The following is an 18,531-nucleotide window of genomic DNA, read 5'->3' as shown; positions in this document are numbered from 1 at the left end:
GAAGTTCATTCTTTCTACAACTAGGATATTGCCCTTTTCATTACATTGACCATCTGGTTCATGCATGTGTGTACCAAGTACACTGTATACGATACTGGGATGTATTACTACACAGGCAGACTTATACAAGAGGTTTCTCTCTGACCTAGTAGGCCACACACAAAGGCAAGGCAGACACACTTATGTGCACTTGAGTGAACATTTCCTGACTTTTCAAGGAGCAGCATAGTACCCCGATGTGTTCCTCTCAAACAGATGACTGAGGTGTTTGAACAGAGAGTATACCCTCCGTATGAGATTTTAGGTATTTGTTGCTACAATCGGCAGCATCCACTATTGACAGACTCTCCCTGTTTATTCCAGGCCACGTTTCTCTCTCTGCTCCCGCTGTAACGCGACAGGCTCTGAACTGGAGCACATACTTAAGCAGTGCACCCACTTACTGTAATAAGCTGTCAGCAACAGCTGACACGCTCCCTAACAGTAGAGAGGGAACATGTGCATTGTTGAGCAATGGCACGCTGCCCGTCTCTCTCCTTCTCTCTCTATCTCAGTCTCTGCCTGTCTTTGTCTCTTTTTGTCCATCTTCTGTCTCTACTGTGTCTCTTTTGGTCTCTGCCTCTCTTTCTCTCTGTCTGTCTCTCTCCTTCTCTCACGCTCTCCGCTTATCTTTCTCACCTCTCCCTCTGCCGATAGACTCACGTTCTCCTGTGAGTATTGACTCGGAGAGCTCCTGCATTCTGAGAGGCTGTTGTTTGTCTCTCCTTGCGTTATCCATGGCATGGTGAATGCTAATCTCTAGGACATGCTCTGGAGGTCTCTGGCAGTTTTAATTATCCAGTCTGGCCCAAGCTTCAGATACAGTTATTTTAATTAGGCAGAATAGGCACAGGGAGCATATGTTCCCGTAGGTACAGTCAGCACACTCACAGTGGGTGTGTTGATTAGCAAGGCAACCAAGCACAGTCATCTTCAGCATATCCTTCAGTAGGCCTACTTTTAAAAATGTTTAGAGTATCTGTATATGTTCACGTGCTCCCTGCATGGTGTCTTTGCTAGCTGGATTATGTGGCATTACGATAACTAAAAGATGACGAAGACGATCAAAATCTACAAATGTGTGGGTAAATAGACCACCAAATCTTCTCTTCTTCGTTTCCCCACAATCTCTCTGCCTAATTGGCGCTAAGCTAAAGCCACCATCTCTAGCGCTTCTGATTCCTCTATCTTGAATCATTATCTGGGGACGGACTTTTATTTCAAATGTTCATTTGTGTGGTGTTTTCCATTCTCAAGTTCTGTTACTGCTTTCTAATTAGTCTGTTTCGAACCGATAATGATTTTAAGCTCAAATTGCTGTAAGAATGGCTCAGAGCTTGGCCCGTTTTCTCCCATCTCCTTTTGTTTTAGGAGATTTAAAGGCTTTGTACGTTATGGATTATATTCATTCCAATAGTTCTCCGTAAAGAATTGTCTCATTTGTATAATCTTTGTTCCGTTCCAATCCTCCCCTCTTTCTCCTACTTTTATATCCCCACGAGAAAATGCACAATCTATTTTTAGGGAATGAGCTTGGTACAACACGTCATTGATCAGTTTTGGCAACATGCACATTTGAACTGGGAGATGTTTCTTTTTAAGGCATAGCCGAGAATTCACAAAATAAACAATTCTGATAATACCGAACTCACCCACTTATTCTAACCAAACAAAAGTACACAATGCTCAAGGCCACATAGACTGTACGACAATATACAGCTGGACATGTGTGTCCTAATGAGCACGTCCTTTTAGTGAGCATCGTTAGCGAATGACAAAAACAGTCCATTTCCTGATTGTTATTTCGTCTCTCACTCTCTTGCAGGGCACAAGCCGGACTGGGTCTCTACCCAAAAAATGAGGTCCCCTTTCAAGAGCACAAAGGCAGATGTCAAGAAAAGGGACGCAAGTGGGGGGAAACAAAGAAGATACAAGAACAGATCTTTGTCGACTCACACACCTCTTCTCCCTGCTTTTCTAACACTTTCATTTTATAACTCAAATGCCTCCCCCACCGCACCCGGCTGGTAGATATAGCGACACAATCTGTGCCTCCCCCCCACCCCGCACCCTGCTCCACCCTCCTGTGCAACCATCTTGGATGTGAACTGTTGCTGAAGTCATCCGGACCCCCTCTTACAGCCTAAAGGACCCCTGTCATAGCTTTACAGTATCTGTGTCTTCATTTATATTTCTCTGTCTGTCTGTATAGTCGTTTAACAAGGCTGGCTAACTGGACCAGACCTGGCTGAAGTAGCTTAGGTCCAATTGACCTGGCCCTGACCGCTTGTGGTTGTGAAAGTATGACCAGGTCTGGTTCTGGTTCAGAAACGAGTGATTATCTGTCTTGTCATGCTCGTCTTTGCCCACCCCCACCCCCACCCCCAAACCCCACACACTCTCCCATTTCTGTACACCCTGACATGAATTCATAGCTAAGCATCGTCTTACTCAGTTGGTCATGTGTTTGTATGTCTCCCCTCCTGTATCATCAGTGTAAGTGTCCTGTCTTAAGTGTTGCTGTCTTTCCATGTTTTTACATTAGGGCTTGCTGTGATCTTCGGTGGTAAAATGACATCGAGCTACTGAAAGCTGTTAACCTACTAAAAGTCTCTTGTCTGTAGTATCCACTGAATTGTAGACGTCAATCATTTCTAATGTTGTTTTCATTTGATTTCCAGTACATGTAGATTGATTATGACACTAATGGGAGTTTCCCCATCCAGACACAACTGGGATTCGTCTAAAGTGCACTGTTTTGACCGTTGAAAAGCCAGACACTGACTGCTCTGAAACCAAGCTCACGCTGGACCTGCTACAAGCATGGCATTTCCAACGGGGGGACAGATTCAGACCCTTCCCCCATTAGTGTAGACTAGATTCTGTAGTCTTCAGTATCTCTTGCTTTATATATCTATCAAAGCACTGCACACAATATGAATACAAAAACAGCTAGCTAAGCAATGCCATTTCTGACTGCCAAAAACAATGTGGTGTGTTTACTCTGTGTGGATATTAAAAGACCAACACTGTCATAAAGGTGCTCGTTATTTAACCGTGTAAAAGCATAAACGTTATTAAAAAAAAAAGATGGATATAGAGGACGTGGAGTTTGTCGACCAAGGCACGAGCGACGAGTTGCATAAACTGCTTATTACTGTCCAATACCCCCCCCCCCCACACCAGTGTCTTTCCTCAATTTGTTTAAAAACAAACGTGTCATCTGTAGCATTACTCTGCCTGCCCCCGTCGCCCCTCCCCCATGTCTTAAAGTGTGCGCGCATTTTTGTATGGGTCCTGTGAATGAATGTAAATTAAACTCTTGAGACCCTCATTGTTGTATCTGTAATAAAAAAAAATGATGTACGACCAGCCACTTACCTAGAAAAAATAAATAAAGCATTTAAAAATCATAAAACCGTTATGGGTCTCCGGTTGTTTGATAGAAGTTTAAAAGTAGTGTACACAGATGCAAGGTACAAGAAGTGATGAAACATTCAACACTATCTTTATTAAGGTCAGGTCATTTGAAGCAGACTCATAACAGAGCTGCATCTCACTCCTGGTTCCCGAGAGTAATTGTGTTTGCATAATCAAGGAAAGGAATGTAATAATGCCTCAATGTGGGGGAAGCGACATTTTAATTTATAGAAGTTGAAAGAAGTCATGCTTTTTCCATATGCTGTGAAAGTTTAATAACTCTGGGACTAATGAAAGATTGAGGGACAGAAATGGGTTTTGACAATAGATTTTTCATGTGCTAGATACAAGGTATTGATGCAGAGACATACTGAGATCTTCAAGTATTACAGAAAATCAAACAGATGAAATGCAATCAACTTCACACATGATTTCTAAAACAATTGGCACACATTAAATCTGTAAAAAAATGAATGGTTTTATTAATTAAATACTTTTCAACATTACAAAATACATTCCTGACAAAAAAACAAAAACACTTAACAGCTTATAGTCTGTAAACTGGTTCAGCAATTGACAAAAAATGAATTCTTGTTCACAACCAATTTGATACGGAATCCAAAAATATATGCAATCTTTCATACACTATTTACATTGCAAAATAAAATATCAGATTACAAAATGGCTGTGCATAAGCTTACAACTAAATTACAATTTCATGCAACACATTGTGAATGTGGAGAGTCAACCCCTGAAGCCCTCATACAGCAGCCAATAACAGTGGTATCACAGGTCATCATCATTGTCAAAATTACAGGCATAACATTGAAGAAGAGAGGGATCAAATCCACACCAAAACCAAGGTTTAAATACTATTCAAAATCATTATGCTTGATCGAGCTTGCCAGGCACAATGAAACCTATAGAGTAGTCATGTGCAAAATTGCATTCTGCAAACCCACCCATCTGGCACTCCAGGCAGACTAAAGCGAATGATTTCAAAGAGTAGCGTATTTGAACCCAGGTCTGATCCATATGAATGACCCTTAGCACTTTATAGTCTCACCATTCAAGGCTACCTTTAACTTTATGGCCCAAAAAAATCACCAAAAACAAAACCTTTAGCTTGCCTTTTAGAAAAGGGTATAGGAGAAATATGCAAAAAAAATAATGTGATTTTAAAAAGAAATGTATTTTTCTGGTGAACTGCACTCCAATGTGTGTGCCTGTTAAAGCACAGCTCAATTGTCAAAAAGTTAATAGTGGGCAGCCCCAGGAGCACGGGGGAGATGGAGTTCCCCGTCTAGAAACAACCCCTGCACCCAGCCCGTTATATGCTAAGTGTAGATCTGAAATGATTGGATAGGAATAAGCAATAAGGCTAACGTTTCATCCAGCCTTTCAGCGGGCAAGGTGAAGTTCTCACACTTGCTTATACCTAGTCCGTAATAGGTAATATGAAGCAGTTTGTGACTGACTACTGCTGACGTAAAAAAAAGGCTTTAAAAAAAGACATTATATTGATTGACTTATGGACTGCGGATCTACAGGGGTGCCTAGAGAGGGTAGGATCTGTTTGTGGATGGGGCTTGTGAGTGGTTGTACTACTCTACAGGGAGACATGAACCAGTACCGCAGGACTGACAGTGCAGCCATGCAGATCTATAGTGTTTGCTCCTCTTATTGGCAAACAGAGTAAACAACAGTCTAGGAACAAACCGCCGGTAGCCTACCTCAGCTTGCTACAGCCCCGACCGGTGAACTGTACTGGGAGGTCAGCGTCTTGATTACCAAATGGCTTATTGACTAAAACGTCTCATAAGGGACTCGTACTAATGAGATTCAGAGCGCAGGCTGATTCAGCAATTTAAGTACCAGTTCTCTGCCTTTAAAGGGACAATCCGCCACTGATTTGGTAAATAGCTGAGGGATGGGGGCAGGAAAAATTTAACCATTCTCAAATTCATGAGACAGAGCTATGGATGCCAGGACTAAACAACCATGATATTAAAAGGAGTTTTAACCATGTTGAGACTATAAAATGCTTATTTTAATGTTATTTTTGTAGCAGTCACAGATTGCCCCTTTAATGCATATCTGAGGATAATAGAAAAGGGCAGAAATAGCTGCTGCTAAGCCAATGTGTGTAGGTACAGCCGCACACGCTTTCTGTTTTCAGTATTTGATTGGCAACATCACCGTGGGTATGCTTTAGAAAAAGTGCAGAACTGTCCAACTCAATTAAAAAGCTGTTGGTGGTGGTGGTGGTGGGGGGGGGGGGGGTGATCTGAGTGCTATGTTTTTCCACACCTACTTAGTAGTAAAATCAGTGCTTTGTATCATCAGTGCACAGACTCCTGGTAAAGAGGCTATGCTGGGATGAACCGGGATAGTAAATTCAATTCTGAGTTGGGATCTAAGGGAAGACGTTGGGAATGCCACAGTGCCAGTCTCCAGAAGACTCCTGGACAACCTCTTCCATGTCATTCAACTCAGGAGGGACATCCACTTCCGTCTCTGTCCCCTGCTCCAAAGTCATCTCCTGGGTCCGATCGAGACCTGTGTCCAAGAGAAAGACGGAGAGACAGACAGACAGAGACACACAGAAAGAGAGAAGGAGAGAGAGAGGAAGAAAGAGAAGAGAATGAAAAAGAGAGGACACAGTGAGAGGGACAAAGTTACTCATGAACATTGCTGTTATACTGGAGAGAGAGTGTCAAGGGAGTCTCAGAGTTTAAGAATGGAAAAAAATACAGTACAACACATTTATCACCTGTGAAGTAAGTTAGAGGAAGGGGTGAGTGACAGGTGAAAGTTTACCAGAGCTCTTTCTCAACTGTCAAAAGAAAATCCTCGCCTTTCGATGCATTGATCTGGAAGAATTGACAAGGTGACAATGAGTCAGCCTGAGGAGGACTATGGCCTTCAGCCATATTGTTTTCCCCAAACTGTGCAGATGAGGAGGTGGTGAGGACAGACGTTTTAAGCAGTCGAGACAGAGCCTTTGTGTCCGGGATCCATCAATAGACATGAGAGTTAGTTCAGCAGAGGACATTTCCTTTGTACTAACCATCAAACGTTTAAATGGACGTATACAAAACCAAATAGGCACAAACGGGAGAGTGCGTCACAGCAAGGGTCCATAATTAAGCCCATTCTATCTATTGAAAGAACTCACTTCATTTTACTGTCTCTCTCTCAGACGCTCTCAATAAAAGAGCTATTGTGAATCAACCAAACACATGTCTGCAGGTGAACGTTTGTTAGATATCGCCTTGGAATTTTTTGTTGTTGCTAGCCTTCTCCTATAAAGACTGATGCTCGCACTCACCCCCCACATACACAGACAGTGCCTGGATACAGCCCTTAGCCGTGGTAGATTGGCCATATACCACAAACCCCCAAGGTGCCTTATTGCTATTAAAAACTCTTAACCAACTTAATTAGAGCAGTAAAAATACATGTTTTGTCGTACCTGTTGTACACGGACTGGTAAACCAAGGCTGTCAGCCAATCAGCATTCAGGGCTCGAACCACCCAGTTTATAATGAGGATTAATCAATTAGCATGTCAAATGAAATGCACAATAATCCCGTGTTAAAGAGCCCTGTTCACATATTTACCATGGAATAGGAAGTGCTATATATCACAAAAAGTTAGTGACAGGGTTGCAATATTTCAGATAGATCTAACACCAACAACAAACACAATAATGAAATGAAAATGCCAAATTATTTTCAAACGTTTGCCACCGCAATATGCTTCACAGTGGGGATGAGGTACTTTTCTGCATGGCTATCTTTCTGTCTACGCCAAACCCACCTCCGGTGATTGTTTCCAAAAAGCTATATTTTGGTCTCATCTGACCATAGAACCCGGTCCCATGGAAAGTTCTAGTAACGTTTGGCAAACTCTAGGCGCTTGAGTTTGTTGTTTGATGACAGCAAGGCTTTTATTATGGCAACCCTCCCTCACAACTTGTGGTTATGTAGGTGGCGTCTGATCGTAGTTTTGGAGACTTTCTGACCCCAAGACCCAACTAACGTCTGCAATTCTCCAGCCGTGATCCTTAAGAGATTTTTTGGCCACTCGAACCATCCTCCTCACTGTGCGTGGAGTCAAAATAAACACACGTCCATTTTCCAGGCCGATTGTTAACATCTCCAGTTGCTTTAAACTTCTTAATTTTTGCCCTGATAATGGAAATGGGCATTTTCAACCATTGAGCTACATTCTTATAGCCATTTCCTGATTTGTGCAGCTCAACAACCTTTTGTCGCACATCATTACTGTATTCTCGGGTCTTTCCCATAGTGATGGATGACTATGGGAACTTGGCCTGTGTGTCACATCGTATTTATACCCCAGTGAAACAGGAAGTCATGGCTTATCACTTAAGTGGTAAGAATACATTTTCACAGCCTGTTTTGCTCATATTTACCAAGGGTGCCAATATTAGTGGAGGGCTCTGTACACATGAGATGAGTAAAACAGTAAGTGAACATTATTAAAGTGACTAGTGTTCCATTATTAAAGTGGCCAGAGATTCCATGTCTATGTACATAGGGCAGCAGCCTCTAAGGTGCAGGGTTGAGTAACCGGGTGGTAGCAGGCTAGTGATGGCTATTTAACAGTCTGATGGCCTTGAGATAGAAGCTGTTTTTCAGTCTCTCTGTCCCAGCTTTGATGCACCTGTACGGATGATAGTTGGGTGAACAGGCCGGTGATTGTCAAGCAAATAACTGTAAAATTTGTATCTCCTGGCTTCTACACATAACCTAAAAGCCATTTTAAAAAGTGTAATCAATCCATGTAATATAGCCTACACCTTCACAATAAATACATTATTAATTTTAGACAGGTCGAAAGAAGCATGATATGTAGTCTATTTCAGAAGAAAATAATAGCATTCTCTGAGTTAGGTCCTGATGTGGCTATGCCAAATGGCTGTGGGCTACACGAGTTCATTTAGCTTAGAATTCCGTGGCATTATTTTATAGCATGAAGAATACAATTGAACAAAGCTGAATAAAATATACAGTACCAGTCAAGAGTTTGGACACACCTATCCATTCAAGAGTTTTTCTTTAGTTTATCTATTTTCTTCATTGAGAATAATAGGGAGGACATCAAAACTATGAAATAACATATGGAATCCTGTAGTAATCAAAAAAGTGTTAAACTAATCAAAATATATTTGATATTTTTTGATTCTTCAAAGTAGCCACCGTTTGCCTTGATGACAGCTTTGCACACTCTTGGCATTCTGTCAACCAGCTTCACCTGGAATGCATTTCCAACAGTCTTGAAGGAGTTTCCACATATATCGTGCACGTGTTGGCTATTTTTCCTTCACTCCGCGGTCCAACTCATCCCAAACCATCTCAATTGGGTTGATGTCGGGTGATTGTGGAGGCCAGGTCATCTGAAGGTGTGTTGGGTCATTGTCCTGTTGAAAAACAAATGATAGTCCCACTAAGCGCAAACCAGATGGGATGACGTATCGCTGCGGAATGCTGTAGTATCCATGCTGGTTAAGTGTGCCTTGAATTCTAAATAAATCAGTGTCACTAGAAAAGCACCGCCACACCCCCCCCTCCATGCTTCACGGTGGGAACCACACATGCCGAGATCATCTGTTCACCTATTCTGCATCTCACAAAGACACGGCGGTTGGAAGCAAAAATCTAAAATTTGGACTCAGCAGACCAAAGGACAGATTTCCACACGTCTAATGTCCATTGCTCGTATTTCTTGGCTTTAAAAGACTCTACAGATGCACCATCGAGAGCATCCTGACCGGTTGCATCACCGCCTGGTATGGCAACTGCTCGGCATCCGACCGTAAGGCACTACAGAGGGTAGTATGTACGGCCCATTTAAATCACTGGTTGCCAAGCTTCCTGCCATCCAGGACCTATAAACTAGGCGGTGTCAGAGGAAGGTTCCAGTCACCCAAGTCATAGACTGTTCTTTCTGCTATTGCTCGGCTAGCGGAACCGGAGCGCCAAGTCTAGGTCCAAAAGGCTCCTTAACAGCTTCTACCCCAAATCCAAAAGACTGCTGAAAAATTTATCAAATTGCCACCCGGACTATTTACATTGACAACCCCCCACCCTTCGTTTTAACACTGCTGCTACTCGCTGTTTATTATCTATGCAGTCACTTACCTACCCCTACCTACATGTACAAATTACCTCGGCTAACCAGTACCACCGCACATTGACTCGGTACCGGTACCCTCTGCATATAGCCTCGTTATTGTTATTTGTTACTTTTTATTTAAACAATTATTTTAGTTTATTTAATAAATATATATTTTTAGCTCTATTTCATGAACTGTATTGTTGGTGGAGGTCTTGTAAGTAAGAATTTCACTGTAAGGTCTACACCGGTTTTATTAGGCACGTGACCAATAAAATTAGATTTGATCCTTGCTTCAGTTCCTAAGCTACAGGCAGTTAGATTTGTGTATGTCATTTTAGGCGGAAATTGACATGAAGGGTCCTATCCAGAAGAGGCTAATAGTCACCGTGGGAACAACACCCCCCCCCTTTACACTTCCTGATAAACTCAGTCACCGTGTCAATGTTATTCTCTGAGGCTACCCAGAACATATCTCAGTCCGTAAAAGAATTTAGAGAAATGGGTGAGAATTTGGGCTGCGGTCCCCATCAATAATGGACTAGCCTCCTCAGAGAGAGAGAGCAAAAGTATTGCGCGTGTTTGAGTGTGTGTGTCCGTGACTCACCGTAGCCGTGCGACCTCTTCATGTGCAGCTTCATGTTGCTCTTCTGTGTGAAGCTGATGCTGCAGATTTCACACTTGTAGGGCTTCTCCCCTGTGTGTTTGACCGTGTGTACCTGTAGGGCACTCTTTTGGTTGAAGGCCTTGTCACACTGGGAACACTTAAAGGGACGCTCACCTGCACAAACACAGACAGACACCTTCTCAAGACTTTAAATGAGTACAAAGGTTACTTGCTTGCAAATGGCGGTGCAATTCGCCGGATGAATACAAAACACACATTCTAATTCAATCTTGTGTGCGGAGAAGGCAACGAAACGTCTCGCACTAAAAGATACGTTTGAAATACGGAACAGAAGTACTTCTAAAAAGTGATTGCACCTACAGTAATGGATGAGTTGCAGTATATTACTGCAAGCATTAGCAATTTACATCCAATTGAATAAAATTGTTATAAAAAATGAAAAGGCCTTGTCAGCTTACATTATCTGCTGAAAGATGTGAACCCTTGGCAAAGCGTAAATCAGATTTCCCAATATAACTTGTAGCCTACTGTGCCAATCAGAATAACAGCGTTGCCAGGAGATGCCTCCCATTTAAAAATGATATGGCCTTTAGAATAATCTTGGAACATAACGACCTGCCATAATTGGTACCATTACAGTGAAAATACACAGACTTATTTGACTGAAATTAAGAAGACCTGTTATGTCTGCAACTAAGTCCATGGCCATTATTTAAGTACCTCTGCCTCAATCTAAACCATGAAAACTGCACTGTGAGAAAACAGCCACACAATTTGTTGAAGACGATGGAGAGTAAAACCAATTTCCAGTTCGAAGAGGCCCCCCCCCCCATTAGCTTAAAGATGGACTAAAAGCAACGGTTGTGATTGTGATGCTTTTCTCTTGCTGATGTAACACTAGCAAGCTAGGCTGTCATTACATGTCGTGTGTACGAGCTCCCTTACAGTCTCTCCTGCTGGGGACGATAAGAGGTAAGACAGGACCCCCCCTCTACAGAACAAAAGGTTCCAATTCAAAAGAAGCAAAAGGCACATCCTACTTTGTCGTGTCGGGTTGTGTTAAATTCACATTAGGAGAGAACATGATTGATGTGCTCTGAAGAAGTGCATTTGGTCATTTTGCCATTGAGGCACATTAAATCATTTTCCTAAGGTCTTTGAAGTGTCCCAAATGCCTGATGGAAGGTCACTCTAGACGAGGACTCGGATGGCAACTTCATTCATATGCTACGTTTTCACTTTCGCTCCGTCGAGGCTGGGTTGTACAATAGTTCTAAATAGAATACTAGTCAGAGATTTATTTGAGTGAACGTTGTGTGCGCGCGCAGGTGCGTGTGTGGGATTACCTGTGTGTGTGCGGTTGTGTCTCTCTAGTTGGCTGGGCTTGGCAAAGGCTTTATCACAGGAGGAGCATTTGAAGAACTTGGGCCTTTGGGAGCCCAGTGAGGGTCCTCGCTGGTGGACACGCTCGTGCTCCTGTAGGAGAAAGAGGTCAGAGGTCCCAGGGACAGAAAATGTGAAACAGAGCAAATATGTTACAAAAAAAATTCTGCAATTTGCACGAGAACTGGCCTGCCAATTGCGCCAGCGTACACTTAAAACCATTGGAAAACCCAAAGTCTAATGACAAACCATCCCAAAAAAATTCTAATTCTAATGCAGGAGCCATCCAGAAACCACCGATTCCAATGATGAACCATCCAGAAACCCCAAAGTCTACTGACAAACCATCAAAAACTCCTGTCTAGTCATGAACAAAGAAACAAGGAGGCCAGTCTCGTCATAGGATAGTGTGATGAGTGAAAAGGATAGTATAGTAGCCCCGATTGCTTTTAACATCAAGGAAAAACTATCAGCAACTGAACGTTTCTAAAAGAACTTCCTCTGCATGTCCCCAGAGTCTGAGCAAGCAAACCAACTACACAGACAAATGAGTGTGAGCGTGTGAACATGCGCCCAAACTTTTGGTCTGGTGGGCCAAATGTTGTCCAGGGTGAAGTTTGACCTGCGGGCCTCACTTTCTTCAGCCTTGGTATTTACCTTTAAATAAAAGCTACTCAACTGCTTAACATTATTGCTAAAAGTACTGGCCTCTCCCGCTTAACTATTGCTGAAACTCCATCGCTAAATTACATCATGAAGTTAATGAACCCAGCAACAGTTAAGTGGAGAAAAAAAACAAAAACATGAATTAATCATTCTCTAATCTCGGACACCCAGAACTAAAATCTGTTGCGTAATTGCATCAAATGCTTAATAAGCTTAATGTACTAACAAAGCATCCACCCCTCTAAACAGAAACTCAAGCCAGTTTCAGGGAAGTCTATGGGCCAAATGTCCCCTCTGGGGTTACATGGGGCTGCTGATTAGCATGGGACAGGCTTTGATACCGTTCTAGCCGCGCTCCACCTACCCAAAGGAGCATTTAATTCCATAAACGAGATGAGGAAAGCATTTGGGAGCAGGATGAGCAAGGAATGAGGGGGGTGTCACTGAGCCAGAGAAGATGTATAAGTATCTTAACACACACGAACGCTCTCTGAATGACGCACAATCAAACACACATGTAATATGCTCTCTCTCTTGTTCATACACATGGACACAGACACACCATCAGGGGATCACACGTGTCATATTAGGTAAAGACGGACACACACTCAGTCCACACACACACAGCCCACACACAGCACACAACCAAGGACAGAGGAGGACATTGAGGAGTTGCAGAACAGCATGGCTCTCAGACTGGACGAGAGCAGCTTGTAGGGGGCTGACCTCTGCATATTGACCTACAAATTAGGTCAAGCTCCTGCCTCTCCTCAATGCTTCCCACTGTTTACGTGCTGGAGTGGAGCTATTAAATGGAGAGCCTCTCTTCCTTGGGCAGCCGTATCGTCATGAGTAGATTACGACAGCATTGTCAGAGGAGACAAAGTGTGCACTCAGCTGTTAACTTTTACCTCTCGCTCCTCCCGGGGCTTATTACCCTGTCAGGAGGCAGGAGGCGTTTGGGACACAGAGGGAAGAATGACAGTTGGTGTATCGTTCTTACGAGACCACGTCAGAAACTGAAGCAGCAGAAGAGAAGGCTTCAGTCATTGTGCTCAGGTCCTCTAAGGCGATTGTGTTTAAACTCCCCTGAATGCTGAGATACTCTCAGCTGTTTGACTTCTGTAACCCACTCCTAATCCCGTCCTCTGCCCAGAATACACTCAAGAGTACTCAGAGCTGGCCCCATAGGAAACAATTATCCAGAGTTTAACTCTGCTCTGAGGGCAAGGCAGGACAACTACTATCAGGGAATGGAAGGAATACATACAACATATAAACGTGCTGTAGTGTGTGTCTGCCCAGACCTACGGTGCTTTATTTTGCCACACACTCCGCAAACTTGACAGTGTTCCAAGCTATATAGTCCAGTCTCCAGTGTGTTTGTTGGTGACTGTGTGTCTGTCCCCGCTTACCTTTAAGTGAGTAGCTCTTTTGAAGGCCTTGCCACACACTCTGCAGACGTGGCACCGGTCCTTGCCGTGGGCCTGCCTGCAGTGGCGTCGCAGCGTGTTGGCACTCTGGCACACCTGATCGCAGTAGAAACACTGGTTCTGCTTCTGGTTATGCCCCTGGTCCTCCTTCCCCACCGCCTGGCCCTCCTCTGATAGCTGGTTTCAACACAACACACACATTATCATACCCACCACCCTGTCCTTCTTAGACATCTGTTAACAACACAACACACGTAGAGGTACATGCGCGCACACACACACACACACAGTGGCTGACTGACCCTGTATACATTGTCAGGTTGTCCCTCAGTGGCCTGGGGGTGATGACTGATCAGTATGACCTGCTGGGTGGAGCCGGCATGTTGTCCTGAGAGATCCTGGTCACTGAGCACAGTTTGGTACTGCTGACTCTATGGAGAGAAGATACTCACTGTTACTGTGTGTGTGTGCGTGTAACACGTTCAACTATACTTGTGAGTACCAGAAGTCCTCGCAAGAATAGTAAACCAACCAAAATTCAGAGAAATGGTTCTCACTTGTAAAAAGTATATTTTAGGCTTAGGTTTAGATTAAGGTTAGTTAAGGTTAAGGTTAGTGTTTAGGGAAAATGTGATTTTGAATGGGAATATATTGTTTTTCAGAGTGGTTACCTGTGTATGTGTGTGTGTGTGTGTGTGTGTGTGTGTGTGTGTGTGTGTGCGCATGATTGTGTGTGTGTTTCAGAGTGGTTACCTGTGCGTTGAAGTTGAGCGTGAATTGAGGTTGAGCGTCCAGCATACCCTGTGTGTCTGCCAGTGTGAGAGTCACGCTGCCGTCGCTGGCCATGCTCGATGATGACATCACCAGGCTCTGGGAGCCAGCCGTCTGCGATAGGGAGGTGCTAGACGGCAGGCTGGTGACTGACAGGAGAGACAGGAAGTAGGTGAGAATTTATCTTGACAGAAATACTTGCGGAATTTTAAAAAGCCATTTTTGTGCCATGCCATTGAAAATGAATTGGCTATGCATTTTCAAATGGGTAGAATGATGCACTGTGGCATATGATAATCGCAAGGAGAGCAAGCCAGTGGAAATTGACTGGGAGTGGATTGGGCAGATACCTGAAAACGCCACATGAACAGCAAATACGTGAAAAAAAAGCACATTTTATGAGAAGTTATCAGATAATTTACTTGTTCTCTGCAGCATCATTTAAAATGGTGATGTGACAGTGTCAAGAGAAATTAGGCCTAGCAGCTTGCCATCACTCACCACTACAAGGAATCTTGGCAACTATGTTCCACAGCGTAAAAATGTGAAAGGCCAAGAACCCCTTAGGCCTAAACCTCAACTAAATCTTGTAATGAATGACGTGGAAATTGAGCAAGTTGAGGTGACTAAACTGCTTGGAGTAACTCTGGATTGTAAAACTGCTGTGGTCAAAACATGTTGATACAAAAGTAGCTAAGATGGGGAGAAGTCTGTCCATAATCTTAACAACACTATCGACAAGGCAGGTCCTACAGGCCCTGGTTTTGTCGCACCTGGACTACTGTTCAGTCGTGTGGTCAAGTGCCACAAAGAGGGACGTTGGAAAATTACAATTGGCTCTGAACAGGGCAGCATGTCTGGCCCTTAAATGTACATGGAGAGCCAACAATGATATGCATTTCAATCTCTCATGGCTCAAAGTAGAGGAGAGATTGACTTCATCCCTACTTATTTTTGTAAGAAATGTTGACATGCTGATTGCGCCGTGCTGTCTGTTTAAACTACTGGCACACAGCTCGGACACCCGTGCATACCCCACAAGACATGCCACCGGAGGTCTCTTCACAATCCTCAGGTCCAGAACAGACTATGGGAGGCACACAGTCCTACATTGAGCCATGGGTACATGGAACTCTATTCCACATCAGGTAACTGACGCAAGCAGTAGAATCAGAATTTTTTTTTTTACGATAAAAATACACCCTATGGGATAGCGGGGACTGTGAAGATACAAACACACATGAACAGACACGCATACCAAAACGACCAAACTCCTCTCAACGCCTATTCATTGTTTGTAACAGAATGTTGTCCACTTGAGTTGAGAGGAGATCGATGACAATGGCTCCGAGAAGTAGACGAAACTCCACAAGTGATGAGCGTTGAGAGGTACTGCAATCAGAGTGTTAATTGACCCATCTCTCCATCTCTCCCGCTGAACGAATCACTCAACACACTTTACGTCACAGGCCTTTCGCTGTGCGCTCCAAGCGGGCTGCACAATGGGTGAGTAGATGCAAACATACACACACAGCAGTCAGTGCTGCTGCCAACCCTTACCAGTCATGCCCGCGTTGCTCTGAGGTAGAAGGTGGTCATTGCCAATGGTGAGGGTGGCACCTGTGGTTTGGTGGGATGCCAGCCTGATCCCGCCAATCATCTCTCCGCCACCATGGGTGCCGTGCTGCTGGAGGAGGTCTTGACCTTCAGGATGAGAGAAAATACATTTGATCTACAGCCCACAGTGACGTGACTAAATGATCTTCCCCCGCCCCTTTTTGCTCTTTCTACGTCTGCAGTCTTCATCTCTCCGTTTTTGGCTTGTTTACATTCATGCAAAGTTTGGTCACAGAATGACGGCACAAGAAGCACAAACCAGCATTCTGTTATCAAAATTGGCATCTGCACTGTTCGTCAAGTAAATGTGTTTTTGCACATTTTTCTGTGGAAATTGTTAAAAGTCGCACTTGTGCATAGAGTTGTATGTTTAACCTTGAAATCATTGGTTTTTGTTTGGCATAAAACCGTTTTTAGTCTCAGCATCACTCCGTTAAATTGCTACCGTGAAATTGCCTCTCTGTGATGAAGCACTTTAAATGACATTTTATGACTTAAATTTAATTCCCGGGCAGAGTGGAGGGGAACTGATTCTGAGCTGGATATAGGTATACCGGATTAAGTTTGTACTATTGTAGGAGGATGTTTGAGTGTGTATGCATCAGAGTGAATCAAACTTGTGCCTGTAAGTGTGTGTGTGTGACTGTGTCCAGTATGTCAATTGACACACAAACACCTAACTTACATTTCTATGGAATGTGAGTGCCACAATGACATATTTAGGAGAATAGGAGAGGAGAATTCTATTCATACATACAGTGGGGCAAAAAAATATTTTGTCAGCCACCAATTGTGCAAGTTCTCCCACTTAAAAAGATGAGAGAGGCCTGTAATTTTCATCATAGGTACACTTCAACTATGACAGACAAAATGAGAAAAAAAAATCCAGAATATCACATTGTAGGATTTTTAATGAATTTATTTGCAAATTCTGTTGGAAAATAAGTATTTGGTCACCTACAAACAAACAAGATTCCTGGCTCTCACAGACCTGTAACTTCTTCTTTAAGAGGCTCCTCTGTCCTCCACGCATTACCTGTATTAATGGCACCTGTTTGAACTTGTTATCAGTATAAAATACACCTGTCCACAACCTCAAACAGTCACACTTCAAACTCCACTATGGCCAAGACCAAAGAGCTGTCAAAGGACACCAGAAACAAAATTGTAGACCTGCACCAGGCTGGGGGGACTGAATCTGCAATAGGTAAGCAGCTTGGTTTGAAGAAATCAACGGTGGGAGCAATTATTAGGAAATGGAAGACATACAAGACCACTGATAATCTCCCTCGATCTGGGGCTCCACGCAAGATCTCACCCCGTGGGGTCAAAATGATCACAAGAACGGTGAGCAAAAATCCCATAACCACACGGGGGGACCTAGTGAATGACCTGCAGAGAGCTGGGACCAAAGTAACAAAGCCTACCATCAGTAGCACACTACGCCGCCAGGGACTCAAATCCTGCAGTGCCAGACGTGTCCCCCTGCTTAAGCCAGTACATGTCCAGGCCCGTCTGAAGTTTGCTAGAGAGCATTTGGATGATCCAGAAGAAAATTGGGAGAATGTCATATGGTCAGATGAAACCAAAATATAACTTTTTGGTAAAAACTCAACTCGTGTTTGGAGGACAAAGAATGCTAAGTTGCATCCAAAGAACACCATACCTACTGTGAAGCATGGCGGTGGAAACATCATGCTTTGGGGCTGTTTCTCTGCAAAAGGGACCAGGACGACTGATCCGTGTAAAGGAACGAATGAATGGGGCCATGTATTGTGAGATTTTGAGTGAAAACCTCCTTCCATCAGCAAGGGCATTGAAGATGAAACGTGGCTGGGTCTTTCAGCATGACAATGATCCCAAACACACCGCCCGGGCAACGAAGGAGTGGCTTCGTAAGAAGGAGTGGCTTCGTAAGAAGCATTTCAAGGTCCTGGAGTGGCCTAGCCAGTCTCCAGATCTCAACCCCATACAAAATCTTTGGAGGGAGTTGAAAGTCCGTGATGCCCAGCAACAGCCCCAAAACATCACTGCTCTAGAGGAGATCTGCATGGAGGAATGGGCCAAAATACCAGCAACAGTGTGTGAAAACCTTGTGAAGACTTACAGAAAACGTTTGACCTCTGTCATTGCCAACAAAGGGTATATAACAAAGTATTGAGATAAACTTCTGTTATTGACCAAATACTTACAGTGCCTTGCGAAAGTATTCAGCCCCCTTGAACTTTGCAACCTTTTGCCACATTTCATGCTTCAAACATAAAGATATAAAACTGTATTTTTTTGTGAAGAATCAACAACAAGTGGGACACAATCATGAAGTGGAACGACATTTATTGGATATTTCAAACTTTTTTAACAAACCAAAAACTGAAAAATTGGGCGAGCAAAATTATTCAGCCCCCTTAAGTTAATACTTTGTAGCGCCAC

The 18,531-nt window shown here is 43.4% G+C and overlaps 2 protein-coding genes across 14 annotated transcripts in view; one reads left to right on the top strand and one right to left on the bottom strand.

The window, feature by feature from the left end:
• The window catches only part of LOC110489653 (myelin basic protein), a 73,261-nt gene extending 69,804 nt beyond the window's left edge, over positions 1–3,457 (top strand). For 5 of the 10 annotated variants that reach the window (XM_036948292.1, XM_036948279.1, XM_036948273.1 and 2 more), the window contains one exon: positions 1,865–3,457. In XM_036948292.1, coding sequence (XP_036804187.1) covers positions 1,865–1,900 — 36 coding nt within the window. In that variant the 3' untranslated portion in view covers positions 1,901–3,457. The remainder of the gene's footprint in view (positions 1–1,864) is intronic. The other 5 variants (XR_005036686.1, XR_005036685.1, XR_005036689.1 and 2 more) reach the window with 2 other exon arrangements.
• Positions 3,198–18,531, bottom strand: part of LOC110489640 (zinc finger protein 236) — a 109,375-nt gene continuing 94,041 nt past the window's right edge. For 3 of the 4 annotated variants that reach the window (XM_036948247.1, XM_036948253.1, XM_036948250.1), the window contains exons 26-32: positions 16,045–16,188; positions 14,467–14,633; positions 14,016–14,144; positions 13,696–13,890; positions 11,578–11,707; positions 10,211–10,384; positions 3,198–6,018 (exon numbers count right to left, since the gene is read on the bottom strand). In XM_036948247.1, the coding sequence (XP_036804142.1) occupies positions 5,876–6,018; positions 10,211–10,384; positions 11,578–11,707; positions 13,696–13,890; positions 14,016–14,144; positions 14,467–14,633; positions 16,045–16,188 (1,082 nt within the window). In that variant the 3' untranslated portion in view covers positions 3,198–5,875. Of the gene's footprint in view, positions 6,019–8,742; positions 8,909–10,210; positions 10,385–11,577; positions 11,708–13,695; positions 13,891–14,015; positions 14,145–14,466; positions 14,634–16,044; positions 16,189–18,531 lie in introns of all 4 variants that reach the window. The other variant, XR_005036684.1, reaches the window with a different exon arrangement.

The sequence above is a fragment of the Oncorhynchus mykiss genome, chromosome 2 (genome assembly GCF_013265735.2).
Source record: "Oncorhynchus mykiss isolate Arlee chromosome 2, USDA_OmykA_1.1, whole genome shotgun sequence".
In the NCBI taxonomy this organism is placed as follows: Eukaryota; Metazoa; Chordata; class Actinopteri; order Salmoniformes; family Salmonidae; genus Oncorhynchus; species Oncorhynchus mykiss.
The sequence above is the reverse complement of the archived record's forward strand: the minus strand, read 5'-3'. Positions and strand labels throughout refer to the sequence as shown.